Source organism: Jaculus jaculus, chromosome 19 (genome assembly GCF_020740685.1).
Source record: "Jaculus jaculus isolate mJacJac1 chromosome 19, mJacJac1.mat.Y.cur, whole genome shotgun sequence".
Classification (NCBI taxonomy): Eukaryota; Metazoa; Chordata; class Mammalia; order Rodentia; family Dipodidae; genus Jaculus; species Jaculus jaculus.
The window spans coordinates 21,670,118-21,694,472 of NC_059120.1; the positions used below are offsets into that span (position 1 = coordinate 21,670,118).

Consider the following 24,355-nt stretch of genomic DNA (forward strand, 5'->3'; position numbering starts at 1 on the left):
ACTGAATTAAAAGGTAGATTTATTAAGAATAACTCACATTTTATTTCAAATATTTCATTTATTTATTTATTTTATTTATTTATTTATTTATTTTGGTTTTTCGAGGTAGGGTCTCACTCTGGTCCAGGCTGACCTGGAATTAACTCTGTCATCTCAGGGTGGCCTTGAACTCATGGCAATCCTCCTACCTCTGCCTCCCGAGTGCTGGGATTAAAGGCGTGCGCCACCACGCCCGGCTCAAATATTTCATTTATTTGACAGAGGAAGAGGGCAAAAAAGAGTGAATAGGCATACCGGGTGCAAACCAACTCCAGAAGTGTGTGCCCCCTTGTGCATCTGGCTAACATGGGTTGTGGGGAATCAAACCTGGGTCCTTTGGTTTTGTAGGCAAACACCTTAACCGCGAAGCTATCCTTCCAGCCCCTATTTTATTTATTTTTAATTTAGTTTATTTTAGGGAGGGGAGGCCACATATATATATAGAGAGAATGGGCATACCATGTCTCTAAGCCACTGCAGATGAACTCCAGATACATGGACCACCTTGTGCATTTCACTTATGTGGATACTCGGGAATTGAACTTGGGAACTTAGGCTCTGCAGGCAAGTTCCTTAACCTCTAAGTCACCTCTCCAAACCAAGTCATATTTTAAATAATGGCATTTACATTTGTAAAGAGCTCTATAAACCTAAAAGTAAGTATAGTGTGAGTTGGGCATGTAGGTACATATATATTGACTATAATACTCTGGAGGCTGTGACAGGAGGAACATGGATTTAAGACCAACCTGAGCTCCATAGTAAGACTATCTCAAAAACATCCCCCCAGAACAAGTAGTTTACTGTTGGTGGTACATATTTTTCACCCTTATAGTCAGGTGTAAAGCCTATCCTATGACCCCCTTCTAATTTAGATTTGTACTATTATGATTGTATTTTAGTTTGCAGAACACAGAAAGGGAGCCTTTTAATTCCTTGGAGTTAATATGTGCAGTTCTGTGGCTATTAGGTAAGGAGTTCTCAAGGAACTTTTCAAAAAGTTATAAAGAAAAACTATTGATAATAAATCATTTTAACTATCCTTTTTACTGTTTTGTTAAGAAATCTTTTGTTAAATTTTATGGGCTTGGTGTAGACTTGATTTCAAATAAGGTATTGAAATGTGAATTGGTTAAAGTGAAAATTAATTGGGCTTGTAACTGAAGAGCAGTGATAACAACAGTGTTTCAGAAATATCATTTACTTGTTGAGGTGGGGCCACACCAGGACCTTTTGCTGCTGCAGGTGAGCACCACTTTTTGGGTACAACTTAAGTATACTTATTGGCAGGCTTTGCAAGCCAGGTGCCTTTAAATGCTGAGCTATCTTTCTAGCTCCCTGTTTGGGAAGCAGTCCTGTGGGATATTCTAATAGAGGAACATGAGTATTTCATCTTAGTAAAAGATATCAGAATCTAGAGAAAATGTCTATTGACATTCATAATGTCAATAATAATAATGTGAGCTGAAAAAAATCAAATTAAGAACATTTGTAAAGTTGGGTTTGCTTAGGCCTGTCATCTTAGCTACTTGGGAGCTTAAGTCAGGAAGATCACAGGTTCAAGGTGTCTCCCTTGGCTTTAAAGTGAGTTCAAGGCCAGTCAGGACAAGTTAGTGAGACCTTGTATCAAAATTAAATTACAAAAACAAAAAGCTAGGTGTCGTAACACGTGCATATTAGTGCTCAGGAGGCAGAAATGTGAAGATTCCTGCAAATTTGGGGTTAGCTTGGATACATCGGAAGATTTGTTTCATAACACATGTCCCTGAAGTAAAAATTAAAAATAAGGGGCTGGAGGGATGGCTTAGCAATTAAGGCGTTTGCCTGCAAAGACAAAGGACCCAGGTTCAATTCTCCAGGACCCACATTAGCCAGATGCACAAGGGGGCACACGCATCTGGAGTTGGTTTGCTGTGTCTGGAGGCCCTGGCATGCTCATTCTCTCTCACTCTCACTCTCCCTTCCTCCCTCTTTCTCTGTCAAATAGATAAATATAAATAAAAAATAAATAAAAAAATAAGGGCTGGAGAGATGACTTAGCGGTTAAGGCATTTGCCTGCAAAGCCAAAGGACCCAGGTTTGATTTTTAGGACCCATGTAAGCCAGATGCACAAGGTGGCACATGCGCAGGAGTTCGTTTGCAGTGGCTGAAAGCCCTAACTTGCCCATTCTCTGTTCCCTCTAATTGCCTCTTTCCTCTCTCAAATAAACTTAAAAAATAAAAAACTGGGCTGGAGAGATGGCTTAGTGATTACGGTGATTGCCTGCAAAGCTAAAGGACCTTGTTTCCATTCCCATGGAAACCCACGTAAATCAGGTGCACAAGGTGGCGCATGCGTCTCGAGTTTATTTGCAGTGGCTGGAAGCCCTGGCTCACCCATTTTCTCTCTCTTTCTTTCTCTGCCTCTTTCCCTCTCTCAAATAAAGAAATAAAAATAAAAAATCTTTTAAAATAAAAATGTTAAAAGAGGGCTGGTGATGGATGCAATTTAGTGGTGAAGAACTTGCTTAGCATGCTTGAGAACCTATGTTTAATCCATAGTACCTGATAAAAAGGAAAAAAAAATACCCAATAAAATTCTGCTTTGAAATGCAAACACAAACAATACAGCAATCGTTTGATGTGACTTAGAACTTTAATCTAGGGCTGGAGAGATGGCTTAATGGTTAAGGCACTACCTGCAAAACCAAAGAACCTAGGTTTGATTCCTCAGGACCCACATAAACACAAGGTGGCATATGCTTGTTTGTAGGGGCTTGAGGCCCTGGTATGCCCATTCTCTCTCTACCTGTGCCCCTTGTCTCGAAAAAAATAAAAGAACATTAACCTAATCTTAGACTTAAAAAACATGATAGCTACTTTCATATATTTGCCAAACTGTCTTGTAAAAGGGAACATGAGAATTCAAAGGGGTTTGTCTGCCTTTGAATAAGTGACTCCAGCATAAGAGATTGGAGACCTGGTGCAAGGTTGAATTAGAAATAAGGCTTATTTCTTTTCTTTTCAAAGTCTGGTTCAGGCTGAGGAAGTGGGTTAGTGTTTAAAGGCACTTGCTTGCAAAGCCTGGTGGCCTGGATTCAGTTCCCCTGTACCCACCTAAAGCCACATGCACACAATGGCATATGCATTTGAAATTCATTTGTAGTCAGAAGGACCTGGTGCAATAGTTCTCTGTATCTCTGTATGTCTGTCTTGCTGTCAAATTTACAAATATTTTAAAGTCTGGTTCTTCCATTCCTCCTCAAATCAAATTTGTCTGGTTGGGGCTGGGGAAATGGTTTAGTGGTAAGGCACTTGCCTGCAAAGCCAAATGACCTAGGTTGGACCAGGAGCCCACATAAGCCAGATGCACAAGGTGGTGCATGCATCTGGAGTTTGTTTGCAGTGGCTGGAGGTCCTGGCATGCCCATTCTGTGTGTGTGTGTGTGTGTGTGTCTCTCTCTCTCTCTCAAAATAAATCAATTTTTAAAAAATTGTCTGGTTGGGGATATATTAGTTCAGTGAGTAGATCATGTGCTTTCTTGATGTGTGAGGCCTAGGTTTAATTCTCAGAAGTCCCACTTCCTAAATTTTTTATCACAACACACCTCAGGAGTTACAGTGGGAGGAAGCAGTGATTATGAACACCTGACTGACCTGTTTTATACACCCAAGCACCCAACTCATTGGCACAAGGAATGTTGAAAGAATGGATATACTGTCATTTGAGTATGTTTCTGCTCTCTAACTAGCTAGCAGAATTTAAGCCATTTTTTTTAACTTTTTAAAAAGAATTTATGTATTTAATTTATTTATTTGTTTGAGAGAGTGAGAGAATGGGTAGGCCAGGGCTTCTAGCTAGCCTTTGCAAATGAACTCCAGACATATGCACCACCTTGTACATCTGGCTTACCTGGGTACTGGTGACTCGAACCCAGGTCATTAGGCTTCTCAGGCAAGCACCTTAACTGCTAAGACATCTCTCCAGCCCAACTTTTTTTTTTTTTTTAAAGATAGTTCAAGAAGGAGAACCTTCTTTTTTTATTTTATTTTATTTATTTATTTGAGAGCAAGAGACACAGAGAGAAAGACAGATAGAGGGAGAGAGAGAGAGAATGGGCGCGCCAGGGCTTCCAGCCTCTGCAAACGAACTCCATATGCGTGCGCCCCCTTATGCATCTGGCTAATGTGGGACCTGGGGAACCGAGCCTCGAACCTGGGTCCTTAGGCTTCACAGGCAAGCGCTTAACCGCTAAGCCATCTCTCCAGCCCGAGCCCAACTTTTAAAAAATTCTTATTTATTTATTTATTTGTAACCAGAGAGAAGAGAAGAGAGACAGAATGGGCATACCAGTGCCTTTAGCTGCTATAAACAAACTCCAGAGGTATGCACCACTGTGCATCTGGCTTTATGTGGGTACTGGGGGATTGAACCTGGGTCATTAGGTTTTGCAGGCCTGTGCTGTAACTGCTGAGCATTCTCTCCGGCCCCTTGTTTAATTTTTCTTTTTCTTCATGAGGTAGAATTTTGCTGTAGTCCAGGTTGACCTGGAATTCAATGTGTAGTCTCAGGGTGGGTGGCCTTGAACTCACAGCAGTCCTCCTACCTCTGCCTTCCAAGTGCTGGAATTAAAGGTGTGTGCCACAATGCCTAGCTTAACTTTTTTTTTATACTTCCCCTCCCTTTTTAAACTTTCACTGACAGCTTCCATAATTACAGATATATTAAGAGCTCCTATAGTAAATATTAAGATAATTCTAATATTTCCCTAGGTGATAAAGTTTTAAGAAATTGAACGATAACTAAAGACCAAATGTGAGTTTTATAGTGTCTAAGATTTATATTTCCTATACAAACACATCCCTTAATTTATATAATGATTTAGTAATATAATTAGTGTAAATTTTCTGCTCTACTTGCAATGTACAAATAAGTTGAGACCTTGGTATGGTGGCACACACTTTTCATCCCAGCACTTGGGAGGCTAAGGTAGGAAGATCACTGAGTTTTAGGCCAGCCTGGGCTACAGAATGAATTCCAGGTCAGCCTGGGGCCAAAGTGTGATCCTGCCTCAAAAAATAAAATAAGGGAAAATAAATCTTGAGATAGTAAATGGCTCTAGGTAGGTCACATAGTTATGCAGTGATGACCTGGAATAGAACCATCAGTTAGAACACTTGTTTGCATCACATCGCCTCTGTCTAGCACCTGTATATTACTAATGGATGAAATTGTAGTGTGTTAAATTGTTTCTTGATACTTCACAGCTGGCAGACACACCAAAATCTGAAAGATATGAGCATGTTTTGGAGGCATTAAATGATTACAAGACCATGTAAGTTGATTATTTTATGTATTCCTTTGAGGGAGAGAGCAAGCATAGGAATAATGACATTTAAGAATTGTGGGATTGGTGTATGGAACAAGTAAATAACAATTTTATATGTTTTAATGTTCTCTTGGTCAGAGTAAAGCAGGGATTCTAGAGGAGTGGAAAAGGAAAAAGTAGTACTTCAGAAAATGGGTTTGTGGGAGGCATATCAGTGTCTTCTGGGGAAATTAGATCTATTATGTTGAAAAAGCATACTCAGAAATAATTTACTTCTATAATGCAAACTACTAAGGAAAAAGTAAGATCTTGTTAGCTGGCGGGCATATACAAAAGATAGAGGATCTCTTGTATTACGATTAGCCAGTTATTGCCATTATTAGTTACAGTAAAATACTAACATTGGTCTAAAATAATTATTTGATCATGTTTGCCCTATTCATGTACAGATCTTTCTTGTTTTAAGAAATATTTATTTATGAGAGAGAGAATGGGCATACCAGAGCCTCTAGCCACTGCAAACGAATTCCAGATGCATATGCCACCTTGTGCATCTGGCTTTATGTGGGTACTGGGGAATCAAAGCCAGGTCCTTAGACATTGCAGGCAAGCGCCTTAATCACTGAGTCATCTCTTCAACCTGAGATCTTCCTTTTAAAAACAATAGTTTTTTTTAAAAAAAAAATTTATTTGAGAGAGAGACAGAAAGAGAATGAGTGCACCAGGGCTTCATGCTGCTATAAAGGAACTTAAGATGCATGTGCCACTTTGTGCTTCTGGATTTATGTGGGTATTGGGGAGTTGAATCTGGGACATCAGCCTTTGCAAGCAAGTGCCTTTAACTGTTGAGCCATTTCTCCAGTCCAGATCTTCCTTTTAAAAGCCAACATGTCTTCATTTCTTGAAGATATTTTCAAAATGCCACAGAAATGTTATAAATGTGTGTATGTGGACTCTACAGCAAACTTTTGCTTCTAACAAGTTATAGCATTTTCTTATTAATGTTTTAATTAATAGTGACTCTTTAGTTCAAAAAGCTAAAAATTGAGAAATTTTACTGATAAAAATATTGTACAAGACTATTCTTTTAAAAAATATTTGCGAGAAAGAGGCAGATATATATATATTTATATATATATTTAGAGAGAAAGAGAGAATGGGCATTCCAGGGTCTGTAGCCACTGCAAACGAACTTCAGATGCATATGCCACCTTGTGCATCTGGCTTATGTGGGTAATGGGGCATTAAACCTGAGTCCTTAGGCTTTGTAGGCAAGAGCCTTAACCGCTAAGCCATCTCTCCAGCCCCTGAGACAATGAATTCTTAATACCAACCTACAATGCCAGAAAAACATCTGTTCCTGTTATGGTAAAACTGGGAGCTTCCTGTTCCAAAAGTTGGTAAAGGGTTTTGAGGCAAGGAGACTGCTCCAGTAGAGCTAAAGTATGTGGGGATGTTTGAGAATGAAAATCATAAAGGCTAAAGGAAGGGCAAGGACATGTTTTTCAGAGTGTTTATATATCACCAAAATACTTTTCTACTTCCAGCTCTGGACTACAAGATATTTATTTTGTTTTCTGACCTTTCTTTTCCAATTAATTCTGACGAGGTTCTCTCTGTGCATAGATTCCAGAGTCAGGAGTAGTGGTGCATGCTTCTAATTCCATACATGGGAGGCTGAGGTAGGAAGATCATGGGTTCTAGGCCAGTTTGGGCTTCATGAGACCCTGTCTCCAAAACAACTTATAAACATTCCTAGATTCAAGTAATCTTTCACTTCAGCCTCCCAAGTGCTAGGAATATAGGTGCATATCATCACATCTAGCCTAAGAAGCCTTTTTTCTTTTTAAAGGACATAATGATTTCCTACCTTACTGTTTTGCCCTTCTATGATACCTACTGTGGTGTAGCTCTGGGCAGATCAGAATCAAAGAAATCAAGAGGGAAAATGTTTTGATATTGTGTGGGCTTTCATGTATAAAAACCTTATTTCTGAAGTTAGGGTCTAACATGTATATGTGTTCAGTTTTTAAAATTTTAGCTGATTTGTTTTTAAATTTAGGTTTATGTCTGGGAAAGAAATAAAAAAGAAGAAGCATTTGTTTGGATTACGAATTCGTGTCCCTCCCGTGCCACCAAATGTGGCTTTCAAAGCAGAGAAAGAACCTGAAGGAACATCCCATGAATTTAAGATCAAAGGCAGAAAGGCATCCAAACCTGTATCTGATTCAAGGTAAAAGTTGGTCCATGGCATAGTTTTTCTCTTTAGATTATTTATAATTAAAGTCTTGTTATTCAGTCTCATTAGAACATTTGAAGATGTAAGTGGCAGTTTCCTTGATTCATCTTTTCTTCTCCCTGTCGATTTCTTTCTTAGATCAGATGGAAGAGTTAATGCGAAATGTGTACTTGTTTATTTCATGCCTTTGTCCTTCAAGGAACAGGCTATTGGTTTAAGAAAGTAGATTCAATGATAGCCCATTTGTTAGCTTATTTATTTTTCATTCATTATGCTTTGTTATTTAAGTGGTAAGGTTATATTGACCAGACAGATTTTCTTTCTATCTTAGTAGAGTTACATTATATTGGGGAAGACTCATGATAAGTAAGCAAAACATTACTGGTCATAATTGTGCCGTTTAGAATTGGCATACTGGTTTAGTCTACTGGGGTCAGCAGAAATGGAGACTTTGTGTTTAAAAGTGAGGCTTTTTCCTATTTGACTACCACATGTTCTCCTAATTGTAAATTGTGGCTGTGCTTGTGGGATAGATTAAAGGTGCCACAATCTGAAGAGGTTGGGTTTTCCAGTGTCCTTCCTCTGTATGAAATGGGTGGACAGAAAAATAAGTGAGACATAAGGAAAGGCCTTAATTGAACTTAATTGAGAAGGATCTAACAATGTGAGGAATAAAGCAAGAAATACATTGGAAAGCAGAAGTAATGAGCATTGAAAGCCATTATACATAGTGTAGGAATTCACAGAAGATGGTTTGTTATGAATGGGGGACAAGAGAGGAGGATCAGTGTGGAAAAGGTTGGTAGTTCTTGATCATATAGTGTCAGGTATGTCTCAGAAGGATTTTTTCCCCCCTGAGGATACTTAGGCATTTAAATGATGTAAGCAGATTTAATCATCCTCAAAAATGCTATGGGTAGCTGGGCATGGTGGTACATACCTTTAATCTCAGCACTCAGGTAGGTGGATAGCTGTGAGTTCGAAGCCACCCTGAGATTGCATAGTGAATTCCAGGTCAGCCTGGGCTAGAGTGAGACCCTATCTCAAAAAAAAAAAAAAAAAAATCCACTATGAATACTCTTTCCAAAATGGGTAGACAATATAGAGAACAGAATAGGGGGAGGAGAGACCTGAGTTTGTCTGGGTATGATGGGTGCTTATGCAGGAATAGGTGGTAACAGTCAAATGGATTGAATAGATATGAGGTCTGTCTGTTTTTTTTTTTTTTTTGGTATTTTGGTAAGGTGATAGAAACTTTTTCTATTCCTCAAATTTGAGATTCTTACTTGGGTTATCTAAGTGGTGAAGTATAGGTGAGTAAGATTTTTTTTTATTTTAAGGGAGCTGGACTTAGTGGCACATGAATTTAATCCCAGCACTTGAGAGAGAAAGGTAGGATTACAGAGTTCAAGGCCATCCTGAGACTACATAGGTTAGTCTGGACTAGAACAAAATCATACCATGGGGGGAAAAAATGGAGAGGGCTGGGGAGATGGTTTAGAGGTTAAAGGCACTTGCTTGCAAAGCTTAAAGGTCTGGGTTTAATTCCTCAGTACCCACGTAAAGCCAGCCAGCTGCACAAAGTGGCACATGCATCTGGGGTTCATTTGTAGTGGCAAGAGACCTTGCTGTCCCCCTTCTCTTCCCTGTCTGTGCCTCCAGAGTGATGGGATTAAAGGCGACACCACAACTCCTAGATCTCCATTTTTTTTTATTGAAGTTTTTAGATAACTTCTCATAGCACTTTACTTCATGTTGTTAATTTACTTGTATATGTTAACCCTTCACATAGGAAACATCTTTGTTCCTCTATTATTTATTATATTTTCTTTTTATTTTTTGGTTTTGTGATGTAGGGTCTCCTTGTTCTTTTCCTCTTTGGTTCTTCTATTAGAGGTATTCTTGACTATTGTACCTTTTCCCTTTTTGTAGCTTGATATTTGGTTTTATATTGTAGGTTTTTCCAGTTCTTTCTAAATTTTACCAATGATTGAGTCCCTCCGGGTCTAAAAGACTCCTTTCTCTTTTCCATTCTGTTACCCTGAGCTTCATTCTTTCTGGTAGTGTCCTTCAAAAGTTCATGCACATATTCATACATGTGATATATGCATGAATGTATAACTTTGTGTAAAGGCAAGTCCATTGATTGCTACTATTACCTTAATCTAGATTTTTTTCCATAAGGTTAACTACTAATTTTGTAGTTTTTTGTTTTTGTTTTTGGTTTTGTTTTTTTTTTTTTTCTTTTTCAAGGTAGGGTCTCACTCTAACTCAGGATGACCAGGAAATCACTCTATAGTCTCAGGGTGGCCTCAAACACACGGCAGTCCTCCTACCTCTGCCTCCCTAGTGCTGGGATTAAAGGCGTGCACCACCACACCTGGCTTTGTAGTTATTTTTGATACTAAATCCTTGAAACCATATCTGCCAAGTTGTAGCAACCTAAACAAAATTGACTTTTAGAAGTTGTAAAACCTTCTATCCAGTATGGATGTCTAATTTTTGTTGCTTTTAAAATCATTAGGTGCTGTGTATATGCCAGACCTATAGTAAAGAGCATTTTGTTAAGACTAATAATATAAATATCTCAAGTCAAGAAATATTTAAAATTATGTTGTATTATTTATTTAAGTACTTGACTGAACTTACAGATCAGACTTACATTTGATAAACTTTTTTTAGAGAGAGATTTTGCTGTTTTTTCCTTTCTTTTTATTTTTTCCCCGAGGTAGGGTCTTGCTTTAGCCCCGGCTGACCTGGAATTTACTATGTAGCCTCAGGGTAGCCTCAAACTCACAGCAATTCTCCTGCCTCTACCGCACAGTACTGTGATTAAAGGCAGGTGCTACCATGCCCAGCTTAATTTTTTTTTTTTTTTTATGTAGGGTCTCACTCTGGCTCTGGCTGACCTGGAATTAACTTTGTAGTCTCAGGGTACCCTTAAACTCACAGCGATCCTCCTACCTCTGCCTCCCAAGTGCTGGGCGTGCGCCACCACACCCAGCTTTAAATTTTTTTTTTTTTTTTTTTTTTTTTCCGAGGTAGGGTCTCACTCTGGTCCAGGCTGACCTGGAATAAACTCTGTAGTCTCAGGGTGGCCTTGAACTCAAGGCGATCCTCCTACCTCTGCCTCCCAAGTGCTGGGATTAAAGGCATGCGCCACCACGCCTGGCTTAAATATTTTTTTTATTGACATCTTCCATGATTGTAAACAGTATCCCGTTGTAATTCCCTCCCTCAGATTTTCTATTTTTAAAAAATATTTTTTTTTATTTATTTGATAGCAAAAGAGAGGCAGAGAGAGAGAAAGGGAATGGGTACGCCAGGGCTTCCAGCTGCTATAAATGAACTCTAGACACATGCACCACCTTGTGCATCTCACTTATGTGAGTCCTGGGGACTCACACTGGGTCCTTTGGCTTTTCAGGCAGGCTCCTTAACCGCTAAGCCATCCCTCCCTCCAGCCCACATTTGATAAACTTTCTATGTTACAATTAATATAAAAACATACGTATTATCTAACTGCATATGTAAAACCATTGTGTTCTTCTTTTCTTTATGCAGAGTTTAAATATGCAATGGCTTTCTGTTTCAGGGATGTAAGCAATGGGATAGAAAAAAAAGGAAAGAAAAAATCTGTAGGTCGTCCTCCTGGCCCATATACAAGAAAAATGATTCAAAAAACTGCTGAGCCACCTTTGGTAAGAGGTTTTGTTGCATATGTTCTTATTAAGGATCCATGAAATTACTGAGAATCTAATGTTTTATTTTGATTACTGTTGAACTGTGCTTTAAGAATTTCTTTTCTTTTTTTTCTTCATTTTGCTTTTAATTTTCCAGGATAAGGAATTAATTTCAGAGAATCCTACGTTGGATTTACCTTGTTCTATAGGGTAAATAATAAGCTATTTATTTTCTTTCCTAGGATTTTTTAAAAGGGAATTAGTATTTCTATTGTTATGTAACATAGTTGTTATACCATTTAAATTCTTTTGTCTCAGGAGAACTGAGGGAACTGCACATTCATCCAATACCTCAGATGTGGATTTCACGGGTGCTTCCAGTGCAAAAGAAACTACCTCGTCTAGCATTTCCAGGCATTATGGGTAGATATTGCATGTTCTTATTCTCTAATTTTCTTTCCGATTCTTTTTTTTTTTTTTTTGAGACAAGCCCAACAGACTGGCTCTTTTTATTTTTTCCTTTTTATTGACAGCTTTCATACTTACAGACATTAACCATGATAATTGCCTCCCCTCCCCTCCCTCACTTTACCCTTCATAAATCTATACTGCGTCATATCCCCTCCCTCTCTCTTAGTCTCTTGTTAAATTTTATTTTGATATCATCATCTTTTCCTCCTATTATGAGAGTCTTGTGAAGATAATGCTAGGCACTGCGGGGTCATGGATATCGAGGCCAATTTCTGTCTGGTTGATTGCATTGTAAGCAGCCCTACCCTTCCTTAGGCTGATATATTCTTTGCGCCACCTCTTCCATAACGGACCCTGAGCCTCAGAAGGTGTAATAGGGATGTTTCATTGCTGAACATCCTCTGTCACTTCTTCTCAGTACTGTGGTACCTTTAGGGTCATCCCAGTGGTCACCACCATCTGAAAAGAGAAGCTTCTCTAACCCAGAGTGAGAGTAGCATTAATACCTGGGTATGAACATTAAGTAAAGTGGTTACAGGGCAGTTTGGTAAGCATAATATATGCATTTAGCCAGACAGGAGCAGGCATTACAGTCCTGATGCTCATGACCCTACCCCCCCCCCCCCCCATAGGCTTTTGGTACATTTTTTGGTACCAGGCATGTATTTTTTTAAATATTTATTTGAGAAATAGAAGCAGAGAATGGGTGTGCCATGGCCTTCAGCCGCTGCAAACAAACTCCAGATGTGTGTGCCACCCTGTGCATCTGGCTTACGTTAGTCCTAGAGAATCGACCTTTGATTTTTTTTTAGTTTTTCAAGGTAGGATCTTGCTGTAGCTCAGGCTGCCCTGGAGTTCACTGGTAGTCAGAGTGGCCTTGCACTCACGGCGCCTCCCCAGTGCTGGCACTAAAGGCGTGCGCTACCACGCCCGGCTGAACCTTTGGTTTTCTAGGCAAGTGCCTTCACCATTAAGCCATCTCTCTAGCCTCTTTTTGATGTTTCAAGGCAGAGTCTCACTCCAGCTCAGGTTGGCCTGGAATTCACTATGTATTCTCTGGATGGCCTCAAACTCAATGCGATCCTCCAACCTCTGCCTTCTGAGTGCTGGGATTAAAGTAGTGCACCACCATGACCAGCTCTCCAGCCTCTTTTTTTTTTTTAATTATTTATTTATTTTTATTTATGAGAGAGAGGGGGTGGGGGAATATGAATAAATTGGCAGGCCAGGCAGGACCTCAGCCATGGCATTTGCACTCCAGATGTTTGTGCCACCTAGTGGTCATGGGCAACCTTGCTCTTGCCTCACCTTTGTGCATCTTACATGGGATCTGGATAGTCGAATATGGGTGGGTCCTTAGGCTTCACAGGCAAGCACCTTAACTGCTAAGCCATCTCCCCAGCCCTCTTTTTTTTTTTTTTTTAAATGAGAGAGAGAGAGAGAGAGAGAGAGAGAGAGAGGTGGTGTGGCAGGGCCTCCAGCCACTGTAATTAAATTCCAGACACATGTGCCACCTTGTGCACGTGTGTCTTTGTGCATGTGTCTGGCACCTTGTGCGTCTGGCTTTAGGTGAGTTGAACGTGGATACTTAGGCTTCGCAGGAAAGTGCCTTAGCCTCTAAGCTATCTTGCCAGATGTTTATGCCACTTTGTGTGTCTGGTTTTATGTGGGTACTGGAGAATTGAACCCTGGGCTGTCAGTCGTTGCAGGCAAGCACTTAACTGCTGAGCCATCTCTCCAACTGGAAAGATATTTTTACCAAGAGTCCCAAGTCAGGTATTGTCAACAATCTCATCATAACAAGAGATTACACACACTTGTTTACTACAGCAAATATTGAGTAATCACCAACCATACACAGGATAGTGCTTAAATATTGAAGGGAGGGCTGGAGAGATGGCTTAGCGGTTAAGCGCTTGCCTGTGAAGCCTAAGGACCCCGGTTCGAGGCTCGGTTCCCCAGGTCCCACGTTAGCCAGATGGACAAGGGGGCGCACGCGTCTGGAGTTCGTTTGCAGAGGCTGGAAGCCCTGGCGCGCCCATTCTCTCTCTCTTTCCCTCTATCTGTCTTTCTCTCTGTGTCTGTCTTTCTCAAATAAATAAAAAAATTTAAAAAAAATATTGAAGGGAGACTCTAGGTTCCATTATTGTGTTCTGGACCTACGGAAGCAATGAACTGAAACAAGCACACATCAGAAGTCCAAGGGCCTAGAAGGAAGGCAGGGTGCCCTCAGTCCGTCTCTAATTCTGTCACTTGGCCAAATGAAATTTGTTATCCTTTGCATCCCTTTGTTAAGTAAGCTTTGAGCTAGATAATTTTGGGGGTTATTTTATCACCCCCAAAGCATAAAAATATTTAGTACCTTTTAGCACAAAAATGGCTATAATCTTATTTGGGGGAGGGGCCAGATGAGGAGATGGTTCAGCAGTTAGAGCTCCTGCTATGCAAGCATGAGGGCCTTAGGGCTCAGCTAATCCTGAGTTCAATTTTCAAGCACCTACATCAACTGGACCTAGATTCACACATCTGTAATCCCAGGCAGTTGGGGAGCAATGACTGGAGAATTGCTGGGGCTTCTGGAACAACTGGCAGCTCCGGTTTCTATAACAAATTTCATCTGGGGTTGGGGAGATGGCTCAGTGGCTAAAGGTGCTTGCTAGCAAAGCCTGATGCCCAGGTTCGATTCCCCAGTATCTACATAAAGCCAGATGCATAGTGGCACATGTGTCGGCAGTTCCTTTGTAGTGGCTGGAGGCTCTGGTGTGCCTGCTCTCTCTTCCCCCCTTCTTCCTTCATCTTTCTCCTGCCCCTCTCTCCCAGGTGTGGTGGCACACATCTTTAATCCTAGTGCTTGCAAGGCTGAGGTAGGATAGCTATGAGTTTGAGGTCAGCCTGAGGTTAATTACAGTTCAGCCTGGCCTAGAGCAATACCCTATCTTAACAAACAAAATATATTTATTTGAAACAGAGAAAGTGAGTATGGGCACACTAGGGCCTCTAGCAACTGCAAATGAGCACTAAATGCATGTGTGTCACTTTGTGCTTTTGCCTTACATGGTTACTAGGGAATTGAACCCAAATCATTAGGCTTTGCAGCCAAGTGCCTTAATTGCTGAACCATCTCTTTAGCCCATATTTATTTATTTTTTAATTTGCTCTGATTCTTTTTTTGGAGGTAGGGTCTCACTCTAGCCCATGTTGACCTGGACCTCACTCTGTAGTCCCACCCTGGCTCAAACTCATAGTGGTCCTCCTACCTTGGCCTCCTGAGTGCTGGGATTAAAGGTGTGTGTTACCACGCTCAACTCAATTTGTTCTGATTCTCTTAAGCTTAATAGTACATGTTAATGGAAGAAAAGCTCTAGAAGGTTAGCCTCCCCCAAATGGTAACATCTATAGTGAGACAGATGATAGTGATCTTTTTTGCTTTGCTTTGGCTGGTTTTTATATCAGCACATATACTTACTGCAGTGATCACTCAAAACCAGACACATATAGGGAAAGGAAGCTTTAAAAACTTGGTAAAGGCTGGGTGTAGGGACGCCTGTCTGTTATCCCAGCACTGACGATGCTGAGGCAGGAAGATTATAAAATTGAGGCCAGCCTACTCATAGTGACACCCTGACAGAAAAACCAGAAACCAATTTAGCAGATAATTGTGGCCTTTTCTTTCCCATAGGTTATCTGACTCTAGAAAAAGAACTCGCACAGGAAGGTCTTGGCCTGCTGCAATACCACATTTGCGGCGAAGAAGAGGTCGTCTTCCAAGAAGAGCGCTCCAGACTCAGAACTCAGATCTTGTAAAAGACGATGAAGGCAAGGAAGAGTTTCAGTTTGAGGAGTTCAACACTGAGATCCTGAACAACCTAGCAGATCAGGAAGTGCAGCTCAATCACCTGAAAAACTCCATCACCAGTTACTTTGGTGCTGCAGGTAGAATAGCATGTGGTGAAAAGTACCGAGTGTTGGCTCGTCGGGTGACACTTGATGGAAAGGTGCAGTATCTTGTGGAATGGGAAGGAGCGACTGCGTCCTGACTGTAGGCCTGAATGAACATTATGTTCCCTGCACTCATTTAGGTACAGTTCAAGCCCTCAAGGAGTCTGGCTTTTACTGTCTTTATTCTAAATAAACAAAAAAATTCACAAAAGGAGATGGTGATAACTAGCCTTAACATGTACTTGTTGATGTTATGGATATTGTCATAAAAAGATATCTTTTAAAGCGCAAAAGAGAGACTTAATTTTTTAAATCTTAAGATTTGTAGAATGTTTCTAGAATAGGATATTAAAAATGATTCAAACCCATGCATGGTGTTAGATAATTTTTCTAATTATTCCATTAAATCAATTTTTGTGATTAGTGGTTACCAGAGCAAACAGATGATCATGTAGATAGCACAAGTATTTGGAGAAATATTGTGTGTTTTGTTACCAAATGTTGGAAAAATTAATTTCAATGCCCTTTAGATTTCTTAAAGTGCAGTGTATATAATGCCTGCTGAAAGACTGTAAAATACTGAGATTTTCTTTCAAGCAAAGTGTAAAAAATATATTGAGCCTGTAAATTGCTCTGTGACTAGACTTCATTGTCGTCTTAATATATTCTTTGCATGTACATACATATACACACGTGTGTATATGTATGTGTGTGATTATGTGACCTATGCAATACAAATTATGGGAATGGGCAGCTTTGGAGTGTATGTCCCATAATTCTTATTTCAGGAATAGTTGCAGTATTTACACAGCAGCATTTCTTCTCAGGCTTTTATTGGGTGCTGTTGCTTGCTATGTATGAAGAGAAATGTGTCGAACGAGTTAGCGTGTACTGAAAAGGGTGTGAACAACAGTGTTCATGGGCTTTTAGAATGCTTTTCACTTTCAGTCCTTGTAACTCAGCTGTTCAGTACCTAAAACAAATTCAAATAATATCAACATTATCTCCTGCTAGAAGTAACGTGTTCATGGCACATTGATTGTAAATGTCTCTCAGTTTTAACAGTAAGTCTATAGGAGTCCAGTGAAGATTCCTGAAGTGTTTGTAGTAATTGTTAGTCATGTTTGAATAAGTGTAGTATGAACAAAGTATTTTATTGCACAGGGTTAACAAACAGTATGTTGCTAGCCGAGGCTACTGCTGTTTTATTACAACATTACCTCTTGTTTTTATAAAATGTACCAAGATTTAAATTGATAACTTTATTTTACATGTAAAAAAAAGTTTCTTTTATCACCAGTGTTAGAGTTGTCTTCTGTTTCTTTTTGTTTTGTTTGTTTTCTTTCTTAGCCAAAGAGTAAACAGAAGAATATTCTTATTTGGTGGCTATTCATTTTGCTTTTTAAAACGATTGGTGGATTTTAGACTACAAATTTGGGGATTTGCCGCCAAAGTGAAAAATAATGTAAAGTGTAGTGATGACAGAGTGGTAAAAATGTGGGTTAGTACTTATTTATTCCATTAATTGATTATTTGACTGTTTATAAAGAAAGTTGCTTTTATTTCTTTAGACATCTTCAAAAGATGACTTTTTCTTGTCACAGTATAGCCAAAAGAAGCAGAGAACTTCACTGTCCTGCGTCTGGTTCCTGGTTGACCAGGTATAAATGAGCTTTACAAAAGTGCAAATTAAAAACTGTCACTTCTGTTTACCTCCACCAAAACTTGATTTTCCCCTAGCTATTAATTTAAAGTTGCCTTTCCTGCAGCTGCAATATTTTGAATAACACACAGAGTTTGTGTTGATTTTTGAATGTTTGTTTATATCTAGGGGTAATGGAAAATGTAAATCCCGTGTATCTTTATTCACTCCAACTGTATCATATTATTTCATTTCCCCAGACTCTCTTAATTCTAACTGAACACCAGCAGTATTTTAGTAACACTTTCTTTAGCATACTTTGAAGACGATCTATCAAGCTGAACTGTCTTTAGACGTAATTATTGTGAATGTCTGTTTTATTTTATCATGGTGGTTCACATGGCTCTGATGTTCAGTTTGTATTTTTGGAATTGCTTTACTTAGAATTAAAACAGACCAATATTAAATGTGTGTATTTTTTAAAGAGCTAATGAGTTTTGCTTCTGTATTTGCTTGAAAATACACACTGGTGCAGTAATTAGCTGCTTTGATTGAGCTAGGGAGGTAAGGACTTTCCCTTGCTGTCATTTACTGGAGTTAATCCTTGATGAACGTTGCTTTCATTTCCTTCTGTCCCTCATGTGCTATTAATGAATATTGTGTGTTCGTCTCAAATACTTTTTAAAAAACACATTTAGAGCTGGGCATGGTGACACATGCCTTTAATCCCAGCACTTGGGAGGCAGAGGTAGGAGGATCACCATGAGTTTGAGGCTGCCCTTAGACTACATGGTGAATTCCAGGTCAGACTGGTCTAGAGTGAAACCCTACCTTGAAAAAAAAAGCCATTATTTAGGCCAGGTGTGCCAGCACTTGGGAGGCTCAGTGAGGTAGGAGGATCACCGAGGTGGAGGGCAGCCTGAGACTACATAGTAAATTCCAGGGTTAGAGTGAGACCCTACCTTAAGAAACAACAACAATAACAAAAAAACAACAAAAAAATCTATATGTATATATTGATAGATATTGGATGTATCTATGTATGTATGTGTATGTATATATGCGTGTGTGTGTCTGTGTCTGTGTGTGTATCTCCTGCATGTATGATTTATATTCTTACAGCCTGTCCTGCTCCAAACATCAGAGTTCACATAAAAGGATTTATTTTTACTAAAATTTTTTGACCCTATAGAAAGAAGAAAAAAAGTAAACATACTTTATTGTAATCTCATTTTATTTATTTTTAAAAATTTTTTTGTTCATTTTTATTTATTTATTTGAGAGCAACAGAGAAAGAGGCAGAGAGAGGGAGAGAGAGAATGGGTGTGCCAGGGCTTCTAGCCACTGCAGATGAACTCCAGATGCGTGCACCCCCTTGTGCATCTGGCTAACATGGGTCCTGGGGAATTGAGCCTCGAACTGGGGTCCTTAGACTTCACAGGCAAGCGCTTAACCACTAAGCCATCTCTCCAGCCCTTAATCTCATTTTAAATTCAAACAAATACATTTTTGCAACTCCTCTGGTACTAAATGATAGTCATGGATTCTTAAGCACTTAAATGGTCAAACGAAATCAGAACATGATCTGTCAGGATTGTTCTATAAATTCCCCCCTCCTTTGGTTTTGAAATGGGCTTTCACTGTCATTCATATTGTTCTCAAACTCTGCCCGAGTTCAAGTAATCATCCTGCCTTCATTTCCCAAGGGCTGGGCTTATAAGTGTGTGCCACAATTCCCACATAATCTATAAATTCCAGTGTTGGTGTGGTGATGTCAGATGTTGCTATGAGGATGTTAATACAAGTAAATGTCTGTGAGAGTTAAGCATATTTCATCTTTAATTTTTTTTGGGGGGGTGTCAGGTTAATGTCAAAATACTATTACTTGATTTATATCACAGATTTTAGATTTCTATATATTCTGGGGATAGAATTGTGGTTTGTATTTTTTAAATTGTGTTTTAAATTACTTTGTTTTCTACTAGGTGTTTTTAATTTGTTCTGACTTAGCTAATAAGAGTTTGAACGAGAATGTAATGGCTAAAGGAGATGCCCATGCAATTTGAAAATTTTATTTTTTTATTTTAATTAAAATAATTCTTTTTGGGCTGGAGAGCTGGCTTAGTGGTTAAGGTGCATGTCTGCGAAACCTAAGGACCCAGGTTCGAATCTTTAGGTCCCAAACAAGCCAGGTGCACATGGTGGCGCATGTGTCTGGAGTTTGTTTGCAGTGGCTATAGGCCCTGGCTGGCATGCCCATTTCCACTCTGTCTCTCCCCTTCTCTGTCTGTCTCTAATAAATAAATAAAAATAAATCTTTAAAAATAAAATGAAATTAATATAAAAAAATTCTTTTTATTTATTTGCTTTGTTTGGGAGAGAGATAGAGGCAGATAGTGAGAGTGAGAATGGGTGCTCAAGAGCTTCTAACTGTTACAAACAAACTCTACATGCATGTGCCATATTGTGCATTTGGTTTATATGGGTACTGGGGATTTGAACCTGGGTCCTTTGGCTTCACAAGCAAGTGCCTTAACTGCTAAGCCATTTCTCAAACCCTTAGGAAATAATTTTTAAAAAGAGAATAAAAGTCTTCTTTGTGTGAGAAAACTTTTTTCATACATCCAAAGGTTCCTTTAGTTTTATTTATTTATATATTATAATATATATATATACATATACGTAAATATATAATTTATTTATTTTTATAATCAACAACTTCCATGATTGTAAACAGTATCCCATGGTAATGCCCTCTCTCCCCCGACTTTTCCCTTTGAAACTCCACTCTCTATCATATCTCCTCCCCCTCTCAATTCAGTCTCTTTTATTTTGATGTCGTCATCTTTTCCTCCTATTCTGATGGTCTTGTGTAGACACTGTGGGGTCATAGATATCGTGTCTGGAGGAGCACGTTCTAAGGAGTCCTACTCTTCCTTTGGCTCTTATATTCTTTCTGCCACCTCTTCCACAATTTTTTCTGAAGGGATTTTATCTGACATATTCTTTATTTAGAAAAGTGAAAACTTGACAATTGAATGTCAAGTAAGAACTGTATCTGATCTGGGTAGTTTTCTAATTGGTAGCAATTAGAAAGCCAGGATATATGTCTGATAAAAATTTTGACACAGGGGAAGCTTTGTTAGCTAAATAGCTTTCTGAAAGCAAATGGGAGTGCGCGCACACACGTTTTAAGTCATCGTAATAGCATGTGGGTTTGAAGTGATAGCTAGGTGAAGTTTTTACTTTCTTTGCCTGTGTGTGTGTGTAATATGGTGATGGTGGTGCCCTTTGTATACCCCGTGTGCTCTCCTTTGGCAAGGTGTGCTCACCTACATTAGCTGTAGCAGAATATCAGATGTCTTGCTTGCCTACATTACTCTTCTACAAGTTCTTTTTTCTTTTTTTAAAAGATTGTTTCAAAGTACAGTTTCACTCTCGCTCAGGCTGATCCAGAACTCCATCTTGTAGGCCTTGAATTCACAATGATACCCTTATCTCTGCCTCCTGAGTGCTAGGATTAAAGATGTGCATCATCATACCTGGCTTCTACAAGTTTTCTTTTCAACAAGTTATTTTTAGAAACAGGATTTTAAAATACATTTTTTATTTATTTGAGAGAGAGAGAAAGGGCACACCAAAGCTTTCAGCTATTGCAAGTGCACTCCAGACACATGTGCCACCTTGTGCATCTGGATCTGGCTTATGTGGGTCCTGGAGAATCAAACCAGGGTCCTTTGGTTTACAGGCTAGCGTCTAACCGGTAAGCTATCTTTCCAGTCTGAGACAGTATTTTTAAAAATAAATTTAATTATTTGCAAGCAGAAAGAGAGATTGAGAGAAAAGAGACACAGAGAGAATGGGCATTCCAGGGCCTATAGCCATTGCAAACGAACTCCAGACACATGCTCCCCATTGTATGTCTTTCTGGCTTATGTGGGTACCTGGGAATTGAACCTGGGTCCTTTTGCTTTGTAGGCAAGTGTCTTAACCACTAAGCCATCTCTCTAGCCCCAGAGTATTTTTTAAAAATATTTTTCTTTATTTGAGAGAGAGGAAGGAAGGTAGAGAAAATGGGCTTTCCAGCCACTGCACATGGTCTCAGATGCATATGCCACTTAGAGCATCTGGCTTTACATGGGTCTTAGAGAATCGAACTCCAGTTCTTAGGTCTTGTAGGCTAGTGCTTTAACTGCTGAGCCATCTCTCTAACCTTGGATACTCTTGTATCTCCTCGCCCCAGCTCCTGTCACCCTGGGTGCCCTCCTCGGTGGGGTTATGGTGTTCACTAAGGGGTCATGAAAGCCTCAGTCAGTCCCTGATGGGCAGCCAGGGAACAGTGCTCCTACCCACTCAGTGGCTCATACAGTCTTTCTGCCCTCCTTCCACAATGTTCCTAAGCCATAACAGGTCTGTTGGCAGTCAGATTTAATACTGATGAGCTAGAGTTTTGAAATCGTGTGTATGTGTGTGCGCACACATGTGCTGTGGCAGTTTATCAGGTCTCTACCCAGCTGTTTATGTGGGTCCTGGGGATAGAACTCAAGTGGCCTCTCAGACATCCTCTGGCTACCATGTTTGCACAGGACATGCTCTTAACCATTGCGTGATCTTTCCTGCCCATATGTTCATTATATTTGAAGTGTGAATAAACTGGGCCTGCTGATGAACACTTGAGATCTCAGCCACTGTAAGTGAACTCAAATGCCTGTGCCACTGTTTGCATCTGGCTTATGTGGATGCTGGGGCATTGAACCAAGGTCCTTAGGCTTTGCAGGAGAGTGCCTTAACCAGTAAGCCACCTCTCCAGCCCTCATTCTGTTTTTTTCTACTCTGAGTTGTTCTGGAAGAATCTCTTTGCTAGCTCCCTTTGCATTTTTTTTTTCTTTTTTCTGTTTTTCGAGGTAGGGTTTCACTCTAGCCCAGACTGACCTGGAATTCACTGTGGAGTCTCAGGATGGCCTCGAACTCAAGGCAATCCTCCTACCTCTGCCTCCTGAGTGCTGGGATCAAAGGCATGAGACACCACGCCCAGCTGCATTTTCTTTTATTGGAGTTGAGTACGGAAATTGTATTCCTTTGTTGTTGTTGTTTTGAGGTATGGTCTCATTCTAGCCCAGGCTGACCTGGAATTCACTATGTAGTCTCATGGTAGCCTCGAACTCACAGCGTTCCTCCTACCTCTGCCTTCCAAGTGCTGGGAATAAAGGTGGGCGCCACTACGCTCGATGTCCAGAAATTGTACTCTTAGTAAATCCTCAACTTTAATGAATACAATTCAAGTGTCTCTCTCTCTCTCTCTTTTTTTTCCGAGGCAGATTATCACTCTAGCTCAGGCTGACTTGGAATTCACTATGGAGTCTCAGGGTGGCCTCGGACTCTCAGCGGTCCTCCTACCTCTGCCTCCCAAGTGCTGGGATTAAAGGCGTGCGCCACCACGCCCAGCTCATCTCTTTCTTTTTTTTCAGGTAGGTTGTCACTGTAACCCAGTGTAGTAGATAACCACGTCACTGGGATGAACTTCCAGACCAGGCAGTTATGGGAGGAAGGGATTTATTGAAGCAGGGGGTTAGTTCCATAATGGCAGAATAAGCTGGCTTGCTTTCACAGGTCCAAGGAGAGAGAAAAGCCACACCAAAAACGCAAGCAAATACACTCCAGTCAAAGCTCAAGCACTTTGTATATCTTTAGACTAGAATTACAAATCCACCCCTCACTTTAGGGCTGGAACCTAGGACCTGCCCACAGTGACATCCTCTTCAGCCAGGCAGCTGGAGGTTCAAATTACAAGATCTTTTTTTAAAAAATTATTTATTTATTTATTTGAGAGCGACAGACACAGAGAGAAAGACAGATAGAGGGAGAGAGAGAGAATGGGCGTGCCAGGGCTTCCAGCATCTGCAAACAAACTCCAGACGCGTGCGCCCCCTTGTGCATCTGGCTAACGTGGGACCTGGGGAACCGAGCCTCGAACCGGGGTCCTTAGGCTTCACAGGCAAGTGCTTAACCGCTAAGCCATCTCTCCAGCCCCAAATTACAAGATCTTAATATAACTCCTGAATCAATTGGGGGCCATCTATTCAAGAGTCTTAGCTGAGGTGGGCAGTCATAATTGATTGCCCATATGTCATGGACTTCTTTTTTTTGTTTGTTTTTCGAGGTAGGGTCTCACTCTGGCTCAGGCTGACCTGGAATTCACTATGTAGTCTCAGGGTGGCCTCGAACTCACAGTGATCCTCCTACCTCTGCCTCCTCGTTGCTGGGATTAAAGGAGTGTGCCACCATACCTGGCTCATCCTTTTTTTTTTTTTTTTTTTTTTAAGGTAGGGTCTCACTGTACCCCAGGCTGACTTCAAATTCACTCTGTAGTCTCAGTCTGGCCTCGAACTCACGGTGATCCTCCTCAGGAGACAGGTAGGAGGATCGCTTTGAGTTTGAGGCCAGCCTGGTATTACAGCGTGAATTCCAGGTCAGCCTGGGCTAGAGCGAGACTCTTCTTTGAGAAACAAAAACAAAATAATGACAACAGCAAAAGAAAACAAAACAAAAATATATGTCTGGCTAGAAAAATGGCCCAGTGTTTAAAGATACTAGTTTATAAAACTTAATGGCCCACGTTCAGCTCTCTTAACACCCACATAAAGCCAGATAGAAAAAGTGGCTCACGTGCTTGGCAGTCCTTTGCAGTAGCAAGAGACCCTTGTGGGTGGGTAGATGGGAGTGTATACAAAGGTATGGGGGATAAAGAGATGGCTCAGATGTTAAAGGCACTTGGTTGTAAGTCTGAAAGCCTGGGTTCGATTCCCCAGTACTGACATAAAAATCAAATGCACAAAGTAGCAAATACATCTAGAGTTGTTTGCAGTGGCAAGAGGTCCTGGTGTGCCCTTTCTCTCTGATCCCATTTCTCAGCTTGCAAACCGATAAAAATATGTCTGCATCAATATGCTAACGCCTGCTTCAGCTATAAGATATTTTTCCAATATTTTTGTTTCATATTTTTAGCTTCATGGAAAATGAATCTAAAAGAAA

General features: G+C 40.1%; 1 protein-coding gene and 1 non-coding gene across 5 annotated transcripts in view; both read left to right on the top strand.

Moving 5' to 3' along the window:
• Positions 1-17,807, top strand: part of Mtf2 (metal response element binding transcription factor 2) — a 58,967-nt gene extending 41,160 nt beyond the window's left edge. For all 4 annotated transcript variants that reach the window (XM_045138591.1, XM_045138592.1, XM_045138593.1 and 1 more), the window contains 6 exons: positions 5,288-5,355; positions 7,412-7,582; positions 11,184-11,289; positions 11,429-11,481; positions 11,590-11,694; positions 15,422-17,807. In XM_045138591.1, coding sequence (XP_044994526.1) covers positions 5,288-5,355; positions 7,412-7,582; positions 11,184-11,289; positions 11,429-11,481; positions 11,590-11,694; positions 15,422-15,779 — 861 coding nt within the window. In that variant the 3' untranslated portion in view covers positions 15,780-17,807. The remainder of the gene's footprint in view (positions 1-5,287; positions 5,356-7,411; positions 7,583-11,183; positions 11,290-11,428; positions 11,482-11,589; positions 11,695-15,421) is intronic.
• Positions 8,061-8,197, top strand: LOC123456155. The gene has a single exon (XR_006634369.1). It is a non-coding gene; the product is annotated as a small nucleolar RNA SNORA29 (small nucleolar RNA).
• Positions 17,808-24,355: the final 6,548 nt, after the last annotated feature.